This window comes from Panthera leo, chromosome A2, assembly GCF_018350215.1.
Source record: "Panthera leo isolate Ple1 chromosome A2, P.leo_Ple1_pat1.1, whole genome shotgun sequence".
Taxonomy (NCBI): domain Eukaryota; kingdom Metazoa; phylum Chordata; class Mammalia; order Carnivora; family Felidae; genus Panthera; species Panthera leo.
The window spans coordinates 13,576,028-13,591,474 of record NC_056680.1 but is presented as its reverse complement, the minus strand read 5'-3'; the positions used below and the strand labels follow the sequence as shown (position 1 = coordinate 13,591,474).

Below are 15,447 nucleotides of genomic sequence, written 5' to 3'. Positions count from 1 at the left end.
AAATGTTCCCTGTGGAAACCGCTGTGACACAGAGTCCTCTCAGAAGCCCGTGAGAGTGAAAAACAGCCGCCGCGCCAGCTCCCTGCGGCCGTGCGCCAGAGGCCAGCGAGATAGTCCCGGAAGTACCCGCTTTGGGGTGGGGCCCGGACTTCTATAAGCATCCTCAGGGTCAACGTTTTGAGTCTGCCTTCACAGTCTTGGAGACCAGCTCAGCCTTTGGTACCCCGCCCGGGCAGGGCTGGCTGGTTGCGGGGAAGGTGGACTTAGCCTGGCCCCTGGAGGCCCCGGCTGCCCCAGCCTCCGCCACGTGTGTCCCGGGAGTGTGTATTCGAGAGCGGGCGTCGGTCTGTTCAGACTGCTGTTGAGAGAATAACATAAACTGGTGGCATATAAACAACAGACGTTTACTTCCCACAGTTCTGGAGGCTGGGAGGTCTAAGATCGAGGCGCCAGCAGATTGGGGGTTTGGTGGGGCCCCCTTCCCAGTTCACAGAGTGGGTCTTCTCCCTGTGTCATCACGTGGCAGGAGTGGCGAGGGCCCCCTGGAGTCTCTTACAGGGGGCACTGCTCCAAACCCTCATGACCTCATCACCTCCCAAAGGCCCCACCTCCTCCTAACACCATCATTTTGGGTGTTAAGATTTAACCTGAATTTGGTGAAGATGAAACGTTCAGTCGGGAGGCTGGTGATGGGGTCCTGTGAGTATAGATGGCAGCACCGCCCCTTTAGGAGCCAACCTGTCTTCCGGCAGCTGTAAGACACCTGTGTCAGGACCTGGTGTTCTGACCCCTTTGCATCCCAGGGCTTGCTGCCCCGGTAGGCAGGGGATTTGGCGGGGGTGGGGGTGGGGGTTCTGTCCTCTTTCCCCTCCTGTGTGTCTGCCCCCCACCTTCCATCAAATGCTCTCAGTAGCTCCTGCTTCCCCTGGGCTTCCCGCAAGGTGATTCTGGTTCTTCTTACAGGTGGCCAACGTGAATGCCAAGGATGGCACATGCACGCTGAAGGACTGTGTGTATAAGGATGTGCAGAAGGACTGGCCCGGCTACTCGGAAGGGGACCAGCAGCTGCTGAAGCGGATGCTGGTCCGGTAATGCCGCCTCCCATCTCTGGGCCTGTCCCCACCCCTTGGTTCTGGGGCAGATCTCGTCCTGAGGATGCTGGGGTGGCCTTGTGTGGTTCTGAAGGCCACAGGGCCCTTGAGCAGGATGGAAGGATCCATGGAGACTCTCTGGCAGTCTTTCCCTGCTGCCTGGGATGCCACAGTGCCTGGGCAGCCCACCGTGGCCCCTTGTCGGGGGAAAGGCCAGCCCCTGCTGGGTGGAGTGGAGGGCACAAGTCACTGTCCTGAACACCAGAATGCCCAGACAGAAGGATTCAGTCCACGCAGCTTGTCCCAGTGCCTCCTTTCCTTTCCCATCAGGCTCCCTTCCCAAACCTGCACACCCCCACAGGCTTCTGCTGTAGGCCACTTCCTTCTTAAGAAGAACCTCTCGAGATCTTGAAGCAGAGAGAAACAAAGCAAAACAAAACTCCCCACAGACATGATTAAGTAGCATTAATTAAACACATTCCCTCTCAGATTAATTGGGACCTGAGGTCAGGAGTGGCCTTGGTGGCCCAGGGGAGGAGTGGTTAAGTAGGCCCCTGCCTGGCTCAGGCAAGCAATTAATGATTTCCTTCTCAGTTGATGCCTGACTTGGGAGCCGGGCTGTGAAGCGGCGTTCAGAGCAGGCTGATACACTAATTAGTCCTTAAGTGATTTCTCAGGGACTTGGAGTTATTTATGAGGGGTGTGTGTGTGTGTGTGTGTGTGTGTGTGTGTGTGTGTTTTGAAGTTCAGTTGTTTAAAGCACTAATTGCGTGTAGAAAGCAGAGCCGATTTGGGGCCGCTCTAGGTGAACCCGGAGTTTCTCATCAGCCCTGCAGGGCACTCCTCCCCAAGCCAGTACCTGTTTCTAGGCCAGCCTAGGGTCACGACTCCGGCTGTCCAGAGGTCTTGGGGAGACTGAGAGGAGAGGTTTTCAGCAGAAGACTCCCCCCCCGCCCCCATCCCCTCTCTGGGGTCTGCTGTTGCCCCAGCTAAATATGTCTTGAGTTGACCACTGTTGACATGGTCAAGTTTACCTACCCAAGTGCTTGGAGGTGGCAAGGGGCACACGAGGGACACTCACTGCAAGACTGTTCCTGTCCTCCCGTCCTTCAGAGCCTCTCACTAACTGGCTGCTGTTCTCAGACCCTGAGGGCATTGGCCACACTGAGCTCCCCAGAAGGGGAATGGCCAGGAGTGTGTGTGCGTGCGTGCGTGCGTGTGTGTGCGTGTGTGTGTTTGTAGGTGGGGTCAGTAGGAATCTCAGCTCTGGAGCTTTGTGCAGTTCTGGGCTCGTATTCCTCCCTGCTCTGCTGAATGAGCTGCCAGGACTCCTGTAAACCCAAGGCACTTGGCTTTCGCCCGGGCCAGCATGGTGCTCTTCTCTCTGCATGGGCCAGCTTAGGGATCAGCCTCGCCAGGAAACACTCGACTTACCAGCAGCACCTACCGTCCTTGGAAGCTTGAACTGGTTGGTGTGCAGAAGTCAGGGTCAGCATCTTCGATGCCCGTGACCACGCTGAAGGTGACCCCAGCCACCTGTCTGCTCAGTTCTTTTTTAGGTTGTTCACGCCCCGAAGAAAACCCCATGCATAGCAGTTCTTGAAGCCATGGCCCCATGGCAGGAAGGAAAACTGGGCCTTGGGGTATTTCTGCTGGTGGGGAGTAGGGACGAGTGTCACCCCAGAAGCTGGGCCATCTCCTTTTCCTACAGCTTGTTCAAAATCCATACCTGAGTTAAGCATGCTTCTGCTTGCAGAGTCTACCTGGGCCCCTGAGGCTTTGCTCTACACGGACACCCACTTCCTGCATCCTTTCGATTCTTTCTCTGTGCTTCTATTCCCCGTGTGTGTAGCTGCTGGGGCCCGTCCTGCCCCAGGTGTTCCCAGTGCAGGATGAGACTTTGGCAACGTTGCCTGGCCTTACACTCACTCCCCTCAACCCTGCCACCACCTGCACTTGTCCTGGCCTCGCTTCCCCGAGGGCAGGCATCTGGACCACACGCCAAACCACAGTCACCATCCCATCACATACGCTCTTTGTGGACTTGGTAACCTGCTTGGCTGCCCTGTCACTTACTCTGCTCATTCGCATTGCCCTTCACAACCCAAGTTTCCCCTGGTTGTCCCATGGCCTTTTGTCACTTTCAGCGGATCAGAGGTCCTGCCGGTTCCCCCAGGAGACCGCTCCACTCCTGGTCCCCTCTCACTCTCCTCTCCCTCTCCTCACTCCTCTCCCTCTCCCTCTCCCTGTGCAAGCTCTCCCATTCCTGGGTCTGCGATTCTGCTCTGGTGCTGAAGGGATACAGCTCCTGAGGAAAGGGCTTTGATTGGCCCCTCTGCCGTAGCTCAGTCAGATTGGATTGGCAGTTGCCCAAGTCTGGGCCTTCAGATCCCGAGGACTTTTGCCTCCATGTTGAAGGCCTGGCCCACAAGGGTTGGAGGTTCCCCACCCAGCCATTTACACGTCTGCGTGATCACGGCGTGGCCTGGCAGGTGCTCTGGGGCGAGTGTCTCTGCTCTCACAGCCTGAAAACTCCCTTCATCCTTCTTCCCACCCTGTGTGTGCTCCTGGAAAGGCTTCCTATGCCCCTCCGGCAACCTCCCTTTATGTGAGGCAGGGGGCAGAGAGGGGGAGGGGGTGGGGGTGTCAGAGGTACGGGGGGAGGGTTGTGCTCCATAAACTGTCCACTTTCGCATCTTCCCCATTGCACGTCGCTCTCTCTTTTCAGCTCCTCCCATCCCTCCCTTTTGCCAATCGTTTCTAGTTCCCACTGGTCTTTGGTCTGGTTTTTTGTAGCATCACATTCTCATTCCGTGGGAGTGATGTTTTTATTTAAAAATTTTTCATTGTTGAAATATGGTTGACATACGGTGTTACATTAGATTGGAGTCTGCAGCATAATGATATGACAGTTCTGTACATTTTTCAGTGCTCCCCAGTAAGTGCAGTGTGGTCACCGCCTGCAACCCTGTGAGACTGTTACAGTGTTACTGACTGTGTTCCCCATGCCTTACTTTTTTGCCTGTTCCGGTGACTTAATTATTTTATAACTGGAAGTTTGTATCTCTTAATTCCCTTCACCTCTTTCTCCCCCCCCTCCAAGCCCCTCCCCTCTGGCAGCCACCGGTTTGTTCTCTGCATTTATGAGTCTGTTTCTCTTTTCATTTGTGTGTTCATTTTATTTATTTATTTATTTATTTATTTATTTATTTATTTAATCTTATGTTTTAGATTCCACATATAAGTGAAATAATATGCTGTTTGTCTAACTTATTTCACTTAGCATAATACCTTCTCGGTCCATCCACATTGTTGCAGACAGTGAGGTCCCATCCTTTTTTATGGCTGAGTAACATTCCGTTGTTTTTATCTTCCACATCTTTTTAATCTGTTCATCTGTTCGCGGCCACTTAGGTTGCTTTCATATCTTGGCTATTGTAAATAATGCTTCGGTCAACTTAGGGGAGCTTGTGTATTTTTGATTCGTTTGTTTGTTTCCTTTGTATAAGTACCCAGCAGTGCTATTGCTAATTGCCTGGTAGTTTTATTTTTAAATTTGGGGGGGGGGGGACCTCCATACTGTTTTCCACGGTGGCTATACCAGTTGGCATTACTCCCAACAGTGCAGGAGGGTTCCCTTTTCTCCCCATCCTCACCAGCACTCTTTTCTTGTCTTTTTGATACTAGCCGTTCCGACAGGTGTGAAGTGATATCTCATGGTTTTGATTTGCATTTCCCTGATGACTAGTGATGTTGAATATCTTTTCCTGTAGCTGTTGGCCATCTGTAGGTCTGTGGGAAAATATCTGTTCAGATTTTCTGCCCTTTTTAAAGTCAGATTATTTGTGGGGTGGTTTTTTTTTTTTTTTTTTTTTTTTTGGTGTTGAGTTGTGTGAGTTCTTTATATGTTTTGGGTATTAATCCCCTAGCAGATATATAATTTGCAAATATCTTTTCCTGTTCGGTAGGTTGTCGTTTTGTTTTGTCGATGTTGCTTTGCCGTGCAAAAGCTTTTTATTTTGATGAAGTCCCAGTTGTTTGTGCTTTTCTTCCCCCTGCCTGAGGAGATGCATCCAACAGATATGTTGCTAAACTCAATGTACAAGAGATTACTGTCTGTGTTTTCTTTTTAGGAGTTTTATGGTTTCAGGTCTCACATTTAGGTCTTTAATCCATTTTGAGTTTATTTTTGTGTATGATGTAAGCAGGTGATCCGGTTTCATCCTTTGGCATATAGGTGTCCAGTTTTCCCAATAGCATTTATTGAAGAGGCTGTCTTTTCCCAGTTGGATATTCTTGCCTCCCTTGTCATGGATTAATTGACCATATAAGCGTGAGTTTACTTACGGGCTCTCTATTCTGTTCCATTGATCTATGTGTCAATTTTTTTTGTGCTAGTATTATGCTATTTTGATTATTATAGCTTTATATTGTGTCTTTTTTTAAATTTTTTAAATGTTTATTTATTTTTGAGAGACATACAGGGTGTGAGTGGGGGAGAGGCAGAGAGAGAGACACAGAATCTGAAGCAGGCTCCAGGCTCCGAGCTGTCAGCACAGAGCCCGACGCGGGGCTCAAACCCACGAGCTGTGGGATCATGACCTGAGCCGAAGTCGGACGTTCAACCGACTGAGCCACCCAGGCACCCCTATACTGTATCTTGAAACACGGGATTGATGCCTCCAGCTTTGTTCTTTCTCACAATTCAGTGGCATTAATTATATCCACAACATTGTACAACTACTACCTCTAGCTGGTTCCAGAACATGTCCCCAGAAATGGAACCCCACATTAGCAGATACTCCCATCGCCCTCCCCCAGCCCCTGGTAACCACTGATCTGCTTTCTGTGTCTTTGGATTTGCCTGTTCTGTCTGGACGTTTCATACAAACGGGATCATACACCACATGGCCTTTTCTGACTGGCTGCTTTTACTCTGTAACGTTTTTTAAGGTTCCTATAGATTGTAACACGTGGCAGAGCCTTGTTCCTTGTTGTGGCTCAGTAATATTCTCTCGTGTGTGGTTATACACCACAGCTGTCTATTCATTCATCTGCTGCTGGACCCTCGGGTCATCTCTTTCTCTTGGTGATCGTGGGTGGCGCTCCTGTGAACATTTGTGTCAGAGGATGTGTATGGACAAAGAGTCTCAGTCCTCTCAGGTGAGGAAGGAGGAGTGGAGTTGAGGTTTCGAAAAACTGCCAGACTTTTCTCCGCAACAGCCGCACCGTTTTACGTTCCCACCAACAATGCACAGAAAGCTTCCAGTTTCTTCACATCCTCACCAGTACTTGCTTTTTTTCCCCCATTTTCTGGTTTTTTGTTCTGTTTGGGTTTTTGTTTTTAATTCTAGCCCTCTTATGGATGTGAGGTAATATCTCCTTGTGGTTTTGATTTGCATTTTCGTGACGACTAATGGTGTTGAGCACTTTTTCATGTGCTTCTTGGCCATTTGTGTATCTTCTTTGGAGAAATGTCTATTCTCGTTTGGAGAATGACCAATGTCTATTCTCGTTTGGAGAAATGTCTATTTGGAGTCCTTTGTCTTTCTGAGGATACTAAGGCTGGTGTTTCTGTTGTGGATTTAAAATTTTCATCTGCTTATAGAGTCTCTCTTCCCTTTGAAATGCATTTTCTTGTCTCTCTCACATTTGTTACCTGGAGGCCCGGGTGCAGGCCTTCAAGACTTTCCTCTGAGCGGCTTCACCTCCTCAGGAGGGCTGCTGAGGTTTCTCTGAAGCCCCACGGGCCCCTCTCTTTCCTCCTCTCCCGAGGCCACACGTCTGTCCATCTTGTTGTCCAGTGTGGCTTGAGCAGCCTCCTGGCCTCCCAGAGAAGGCCTGGGCTCCTTCACTCCTCAGCATACTGTGGGGTCTTTCCCCGCAGTGGACCAGGATCCAGAGCAGAGAGCGCACAGCCCTGCAGGAGCCCCTTCTCTGCGGTCTCTGAGGCTCTGACCCCCAGGCCCGTGGGGTCCTGTGGCCTGGGACCCCGTTTTCTTGGCTCCTATAAGATAGTCACCACCTCTGCTTTCTGCATTAGACCGTGCTGCTGTCTTTCCCCTCTTTCGTGCCTTTTTAACGGAGGCTGGAAAGAGTGCATGTGAATGCCTCCGGTTGCTTCCTTGTGGCCCGGACAGTAGACTGGCAGTACCCCTTGTGGCCACACGGACTGTTTTACCCTGGTGCGTGCTTGCGTGTTGCAGGCCCTTTTCCTGTGGCTCTCCTTGCATTTGGAGCCACCGTGGAGGGGACAGCAGCAGTGGTCTGTAATGTGGCCATCGGTCAAGGAGTTGTGCTCTGCTTGTCAGTGCTCAAGAGCAGTGCAGACGACATGGTCCCCGTGGCAGACATTTGCAGGGCACTTGGAGGGCCCGCGGCACCACGCACAGCGCCAGGCTGGCGGCTGGGCTCCTGTGAGACTCGTAACCTCCGGGAATATGAGAGGCGGATTAGAGAGGGGCCTCAGGCCAGGGTCACTAGTAGGCCTTCTGTTTGCCCGTTGAGTGTCAGAGTTGTTTGGTCCCTGGCTGCACTGTTATGCTCAGGTACCCCTCCTGTGGATCGCTGGCTGCCCCTGTCGCCCTTGAGGAGGTATTGTAATGTGGCTCCCAGGAAAGTGAGTCCTGAATCCGGGAGGACTTCCTGTCATGCCAGGTCATCTCAGTCCCCTTCTGCATTTTCTAAAGTTTCTGCAGTAAGCAGCATTATTAGGACGAATGATTTTTTTTTTTTTTTTTTAATGTTTTGAGAGAGAGAGACACACACAGAATTTGAAGTAGGTTCCAGGCTCCGAGCTGTCAGCGTAGAGCCCAACGCAGGGCTCGAACTCACAGACGGTGAGATCATGACCTGAGCCGAAGTCAGACGCTCAACTGACTGAGCCACCCAGGCGCCCTGAATGATTGTTTTTAAAAGGAGGGGGCCGGTGCTCCAGTTTACCCAGCTTCCACAGGGACGTGACACAGACCTTGAATATCCAGTCAATTTTACTTGGGTCCCTGGTCTCCACAGTAACGGGTGTCTGGATGAGGGGGTGTCCACTGACCCTTCTGGGCACAGCAGGACACTGAGCGGGGTGGTCCTCTGGGCTATGGATGAACCCAGGTTGGACGTGCTCAGGCTGCTCTCTGCCTACCATGCCCTGATGTTCCCGGCGTACTCGACCCCGTTCTGGTTCGCCAGGGCATCTGGCCCCTCCCCAAATCACTGGGTGAGGGTGGGACAGCATGGTGTCCGTGGAAAGGCAGGTGGGCCTGGGTGTGCGGGGCCTTTCAACTACCCCACTTCTCCTTCATAGGAAGCTGTGCCAGCCACAGAGTGCAGGTGGCCTCCCCGGAGACCCTGCTGCCTCCAGTCCTCCCAGGGAACATGGAAGCTCGGCCTCGCCCCCTCAGGTAGGAGTGGCAGGCATGGGTGTGACCGCAGGTGGTGGTGGCAGTGGTGAGGGGGGAGGGCAGGGTAGGAGCCAGGGGGCCAGGCCGGACCTCAGTGTTTGGGCCTGTTGGGCCCTTGGCTCAGGGCCGGGTGTGGAGTGAGCAGCTGCCTGGCTTCCCCCAGTCTGGGGACCCGGGCCCGGGCCCTTGGCGCAGTTCCCTCGAGTACTTGTGGGTGGATGGAGAGCAGGCCACCGCGTTGCCCTGAGCCAGCAGGCATGGCAGGTGCACTTGCTTCTCAAAGCTGTCGCGAAGATTCTGTAAAATGGAGTGTGCTGGCTGCGGGCACAGGGCCCTGTGAGTGGTGGCCGCTGCTGATTTAATCAGTAGTCAGCAAGGACACTCACATGTCCCTACCTGCATGCTCTGGCCCGTGAGTCCCTTGTCCCAGGTCCCTTATTTATCTCCCTTCTCTCCTTTGCCTTGGAGGCTCCCAGCCCGTGTCCAAGGCTCTGAAGCCTGCTTGTGGCGAGGTCAGGTCTCTGCGTGCCCTGGCTTTGGGGCCAAAATAGAGGGCTGAGGGCCCCATTGCACTGCTTCCCCCTGATCGCGGGCCTGCTGTCCACCATCTTTCTGTCTAGCTGCTTCCCTGGGTCTGGGCTGTCTGTGGTCCATCCCTGCCTCACGCGCCTCAGCCTTCTCACTTGTGAAATGGGGATGAGGCCTGCACTCGTAGCAGGGTTGCCATGGGGATCCAAGGAGTCCTGGGGCTAGGGGGGTGGATATCCCAGCCGGTGGGGCTGCCCTGTATCCTTCGGACTTGATTCTGTCACCATCCCCCTCATCTAGGGAAGATGCTGGAAGCAGGGACGTTTCAGACCAGTCCCTAGAGGTGGCCTTTTTGAGTGCTTCAGCTGGCCAGTTCTGCTGATGCTGCTTCTCTGCTCCTACTCAGGGTGGGCCGAGCCTGCCTCAGCAAGGGCCTGGCTGTTTCTGTGTGCCCCCTTGTGGCCAGAGTGGGCCTTGCAGGTGGGCACCGGGTTTCCTAGGGCCTCGCTGCTGAGCTCAGGGTCAGCCTGTTGCTCCCCAGCCACTTCTCAAGGGACACCAGTGGTTCCAGACACAGTCTCCTTTCTAAAATTGTTTCCCTTCCTTTGTAGAAACGACCACAGCCTCCTGATTTCATCGATCCCCTGGCCAACAAGAAACCCAGGATATCACATTTCACCCAGAGAGCTCAGCCTGCCATCAATGGGAAGCTGAGTGCACCCCATGGCCGCGAGGCCCTATTGCCTACCCCAGGCCCACTGGCTGGCACGGATGCCCACCTGCCCCCGCGGTTGGAGCCCCCGAGGGCCCATGACCCCTTGGCTGACGTCAGCAATGACCTGGGCCACAGCGGCCGGGACTGTGATCACGGAGAAGTGGCCGCCCCGGCCCCGACTACGCGCCTTGGTTTGCCCCTGCTGACGGACTGTGCCCAGCCCAGCAGGCCCCATGGCGGCTCATCGCGCAGCAAATCCAAGAAGAAGTCCAAGAAGCACAAAGATAAGGAGAGGGCAGCTGAGGACAGGCACCAGGCCCGGTTGCCAGACCACATGCCCAGCCCCCTTGGAGCCCCACCAGATGCCCCGGGTAGGTACCAGGAGACAGGCCTGGTGGTGGGAGACTGCAGGAGGACGTTGCCAGGAGCCTGAGCTCCCCACACCCGCCATTGCTCAGAGGGGGCTGTACCACCCCATGGACCCCCATATTGGCACACCCTGCACATTCAACCCCTTTGCACCCTGTGTTCTTGTACGAGGTCGTGAGTGCCCCAGTGGTCTTGGCCTTGGAGGCTTCTGCAGTCCTGCTGTGTGCCAGGCTGGTGCTGGGTGCACAGAACCCGACCGAGCTGAGGCCCATGGAGGCAAACAACGCACCCGGAGAGGAGCTAGTTCCAGGCTACAGCTCTGGCTGCAGGGAGGTCCCAGACACTGAAAGGGGGGAGCAGGGTGGGGCTGGGGTTCAGGGAAGGCAGTGGGGCGGCACGTGGGCCGCCGCAGGCCTTGTGTAGCCTGCTGACTAGTGAATATTTCAGCCTGTGGAGACTGGGTTTGGGAAGCTGTCCATAGAACAGCAGGCAGTAGGAGTCAGAATGAGGTCATGTAGCAGGTGAGGAAGCCGAAGTCGAGAAAGCTGGGATCACAGCAGCAGGTGCAAGGCTGGCTGGAGAGAGAGCGGGAGAACCTTTGTGGGGCCCAGAGATACTGGGAAGGTGTATGGACAGGCCAGGCTTGGGGTGGGAGTGGGGGTCTTCACCCCCGGAGCTTGGGTCACCTTGAGTTCACGGCCCTAGGCGCCCGAGCTGAGCACCCCACGTGGCTGTTAACAGAATCAGCATGATGTGGCCACAGAGACGCAGCTGCACCTGCCTCCTGCAGGCAGTCTCACGCTGTGTGACTTTCTGCCGCTCTCAGATTATGTGTCCAGAAAGGATCCGAGCAGGAGGCATTCCTGGGACAAGGGTGGAGCTGCATTCTCCTTATTTTTAATGAGTTGTTCAACTGCTCTCTAGAAAGGCCTTTGCCGGCCCCTCCCTTGAGGTGAGGCCTAGTTCCCTTGAGCCTGTCCTGCCTGGGGAGATAAACCCTGAGCAGGCCCAGCCGGTCAGCACTTCCTGTCCCAAACGGTGAACGCAAGACCCCATGTGCCCCTGGAAGGGCCCTGGGAAGGAGGAATACCATGGGGTGGGCCCCACACGTGAGACTCAAGTGGCTTCAGGTCCCGCCCAGGACACAGTGGCCTAGGTAGCTTGTCCCCGGATTAAAGTGAGAAAGTGAGGTTTGGAACCGGGCAAACCAGGGAGTAAGATGGCCCGAGGGAAGGCGTAAGGACAGCTGAGGCATTGGGAGCTGTGCCTTAGGCTGGGTGACTATCTTCATCTGCGTCTCGCAGGTGCCTCGAATGGTAACAAAACGGTTGGGCACAGAGACCCCCCGTCCTGCTCCGAGGCTCCTTCTGGGATAGAGTATGTGCTCTGCCTGTGCAGGCAGCCGTACAAGCAGGAAACAGCCACCTTGGTTCTTTGTGCACCCTGCCTCTGCTTCAGACTCACTGGAGAAGGTTCCAGGTCAGCATGTGAGGAAGCTTTCTCGCTCTCGTGTTCCACACGGGAGGCACAGGCATTGATTTAACCCACTCCTCTGTGTGGTACTGTCCCAGTCCTGCGCCACGATTGCCTCTGACCCCGACAGATACAGCATCTGCCGGGCAGATGGCTCTTCTTAGCCACCCCTGTCCTGATGCCACCTTGGGCCCATAGCCCCAACTCGTGCCTGTGCTGCAGGTGCACTCCTGGGTCCTACGCCCATCCTTGTGTCTGCCCCCCACTCTTGCTCGGTCCCTGGACCCCTGCTGTTGCTTCAGGGTACCTTCCTGGGCAGGCTGGTGTACTAGGTGTGGGGGTTGGGCACAGCCAGGCCGAGCTCAGGAGGCCCACTGACCTCTGAGGGGTCGGATGGGGAGTCCCTCTCACAGGGGAACCCAGGCATGGGGGAGGCATAGGAGAAGCTGGTAGAAGGGACAATGGGGGGGGCAGCTGTGGGGGGTTCCCTGTAGGCCCGGGGCACACGGTGGGAATCAGCTCGGCTAGTGAAGGGGGGTGGCTGAGTGAGGACGATGCACAGAGAGTGCTCCAGTAGGAGTAGGGCCTCTAAGTTTTGCTCAGGCCAGACCCCAGAGGTGTCTCAGGTGGTAGGTGAATCTGACCCTGAGCCTTGGTTTCTCCATTTGTTCTCTCACCTGAAGATCTCAGGAAGGTTAAATGAGGCAATGCTGACTGGGCCCACACATGGCAGAACACTCTGGAAGGCGTACCTTATGCAAAGCGTGGGTCGCGGAAGCACGGACTAAACTTACATGTGTGTTCATCGGGCCACGGCCCCGAGAGGGGGGAGAGGTGTGCTCCATGGTGGGAATCATTCCCTGGAGCCCAGGGATTCCCAGGTGGGCTGCTTTCCAGTCAGAGGGACACACAGTGGGTACCGAGGATATACTGCATGGTGACAGATGTCTTCCGTGCTGAGAAAAAAGGCCGCCTGAAAGAAGCCCCCCCCCACCACCGGGAAATCTGCTAGATGGTAGTTTTGGTCTACTCTGCCCCCAAGAGCCGCGGACAGTCCCGTGTCCTCCAGCTCCTCCTAGTGGACGGCCTGGGATGCGGGCAGGAACAAGGTGGCCATCATTCTTCGTCCTGCAGGGCCAGAGACCTTGGACAAGGGCGTTGCTTCTTTTCAGAGTAGCGGTCTTTTACATGCAGTCAGCAGAGGTAGCAAGGTCTCTGGATCGGTCAAGCTCTGAACAAGTGGCCCGTGCGTTGGCCCTGTCGTTAACGCGTCCTTTCTGCTGCTTGCCGGAAACGTGCACGCGGCACGCCAGGGCCCCCTGCACTTTGCACGACTGTGGTCCAGGGACGCACACTTGGCTCGGCTGCGGTGCTTCTGGGTCCAGTGAGGCCCCCGAGGTGTCGCTTGCCCAGCCCTCACACTCCCTCTGCCCTTCCTGACCCCCCTTCTGCTATCCTTCCACGTCCTCCGGACCACAGAGCTTGGTGCGGGTCTCGGTGTGGACTCAGAAGGTACGCATTTGCTCTTCCTTCGTAGGTTTAAATGGGGCCTGCAACAGCTCGAGCGTTCCCACGTCAACCTCAGAGACCCCCGACTACTTGCTGTGAGTACTTCCCTGGTTGGCCCCCCCCTCCCCGCCCCACGCTCTCCCCCGCACCGCAAGTTAGCGGAGGTAGGATCCGACTGCATGTTGCTGTGTGGGATTTCTAGGACCAGGCTCCCGCTCGAGCCAGGAAATCACCCACGAGGTGGGGGCTGGTGGGGGGCGGGGCGCGGGCGGCCACGGGCACCCCAGCCTCTCTCCGCAGCAGCCCCCTGGGCCCTGCTGGCCCCTCTCTCCCTCTCCCCAGGAAATATGCCACCATTTCCTCCTCGGAGCAGCGCCAGAGCTACAAGAACGACTTTAACGCGGAGTACAGCGAGTACCGCGACCTGCACGCGCGCATCGAGCAGATCACACGGCGCTTCACGCAGCTGGACGCCCAGCTCCGGCAGTTGTCCCAGGGCTCCGAGGAATACGAGGTGGACACCCCCCTCCCCTGCCACCGTCCACCGCACTCACAGACAGACTCTGGGCTGGGGGCCCGGCCCACCTCCGGCCCACCCCGGGTGCCGCACACCGGCCCCCCATGCTCTGCACCCGACCTGGTGAGACGGGCCTGTTTCTCATGGGTGCAGCCACACCCGAGGCCTCCAGCCCTAGCCATGGCCCCCGAGCCTGGCCTCTACCCCTCCCAGGGGAGGAGGGCCGCCGCGTCTGCCGGTGTTTCTCCGTCGCGCCTGGCGGTCAGCTGCCCCTTGCTGCTCTTGTGATTCAGGCCCATCCCCGGGGCTCGGCCGTGGAAGTCCGCGGGCTGTCGGGCCAAGTTTGGCCTCCTCTGCGATGGGGACGGTGGAGGCTGATTCCGCAGGTGGGAGGTGACCTGTTAGGGCAGGGGTGGCATCTGGAGCCCCGCACAGAGCGGTGGGTCGGATCACTGGGTCCCCCTGCAAGAGCCCCTGGGGTCCTCTCTGCGGCTCACAGCCCACCCGTGCTCTCAGAGCCACAGGGGGAGGGGCTGGAGGGTTCCTGTGGCCCCCTGCCCGTCTTAGGACTCCCTCACCCTCTGATCAAAGGCACGCGGGCTCCCCGAGCTGACCGTGTTGGAGCTCACCGGTGGGGGGTCGGAGGGGGCTCTACCCTTGGTCAGCAGCCCTGGGACTCCAGCCTCCCCTCGTGACACCTTTCGGAGCTAGTTATCTGATTGATCGGGTGTTGAGGTCTGTCTCCCCTCGTGGGAGCCACCTTGGCTTCCGGACAAAACCAGCTCGTAATTGGAGGCACGACCGGGTTTCTGAGGGTCTGGGATACATGAGTCCCTGGGGTCTCTCTCTCTCTTCCCTCCTGCAGCCCCCACGTGGACATTCCCCCAGTAGCTCCCTGCACCCTCGGATGGTTGGCCTTGAACAGAGGACAGGCCAACTGGGTGTGAGGGAAGGAGGCCACCCAGCCTGCTCTTTGCCTCCTCCCTCCCACGGTTCTGACCGGCCCCTCCCGCTGTGCTGCCCATCATGCTGGTCCCTGAGGCTGGGCCCCTGCCTCTCTCTCCCCTGGCCCAACATCCTCCCCCCACCTCCTGCCTTGTTCATCTCCCCTCCCCACCCCTCGGCCTGCCTCTCTTTACTTTGGTCAGCTTCCCTCACGCCATGCTGAGGCTATTGTCTCAAGGCAGGTGGTGACTGTGCAGGTCACAGGTTATCAGGGAGAAGGGGTCACTCAGTTGGGGTTTCCTGCAGCCAGGGTCATTGTTCGCTTTCTTTTGTTTTCCAGACTACTCGCGGGCAGATTTTGCAGGAATATCGAAAAATCAAAAAGGTAAGTATCTACCCTTTGTGGGCTTGGGGAGGGGGTCAGACGAAGCTGGCTTAAGGTGAGCAGCACTAGAGTCCGGGAGAGGACGGAAAGGGGATGGGCCTTGGCTAGGCTGGAGTCTTGGGTCCTCAGGGCAGTCCCTGCCCCCATTGACAGCTAAGAAGCTCAGCCCGTCCCTCCCTGGGCACCCCAGCACCCTCCAGCTCTCCCACTGCTTCGTGGGTGCAGCCCCCAGGCTCTTTCCGGCTCCCTCCAAGGTCAAGGGAGGAGCCGAAGCTTCCCGCCCCCAGCTGCTAGTCTGGCAGGAATGCCTAGTCAGGGCTCTGTCGGTTCTTACTCCTCAAGGCCACGAGCTGTGGCTTCACCACGTGTGTGCCCCCGTGTGCCAGGGTGTTTCTCTGCCAGCCAGGTCCCAGCCCAGGAAGGAGACTTTGTGACAGTTTTGCCTCTGACCCTCATCCTGGCAGTGACCGTGTTTCCCAGGATGGGGCTTGGGGGCGGGGGAGGGAGGGACACCAGCC

The 15,447-nt window shown here is 56.3% G+C and overlaps 1 protein-coding gene across 2 annotated transcripts in view; it reads left to right on the top strand.

Moving 5' to 3' along the window:
- The window catches only part of ELL (elongation factor for RNA polymerase II), a 75,169-nt gene that overhangs the window by 59,351 nt on the left and 371 nt on the right, over nt 1-15,447 (top strand). For both annotated transcript variants that reach the window (XM_042928922.1, XM_042928924.1), the window contains exons 6-11: nt 964-1,088; nt 8,392-8,488; nt 9,628-10,102; nt 13,111-13,177; nt 13,425-13,596; nt 14,885-14,929. In XM_042928922.1, the coding sequence (XP_042784856.1) occupies nt 964-1,088; nt 8,392-8,488; nt 9,628-10,102; nt 13,111-13,177; nt 13,425-13,596; nt 14,885-14,929 (981 nt within the window). The remainder of the gene's footprint in view (nt 1-963; nt 1,089-8,391; nt 8,489-9,627; nt 10,103-13,110; nt 13,178-13,424; nt 13,597-14,884; nt 14,930-15,447) is intronic.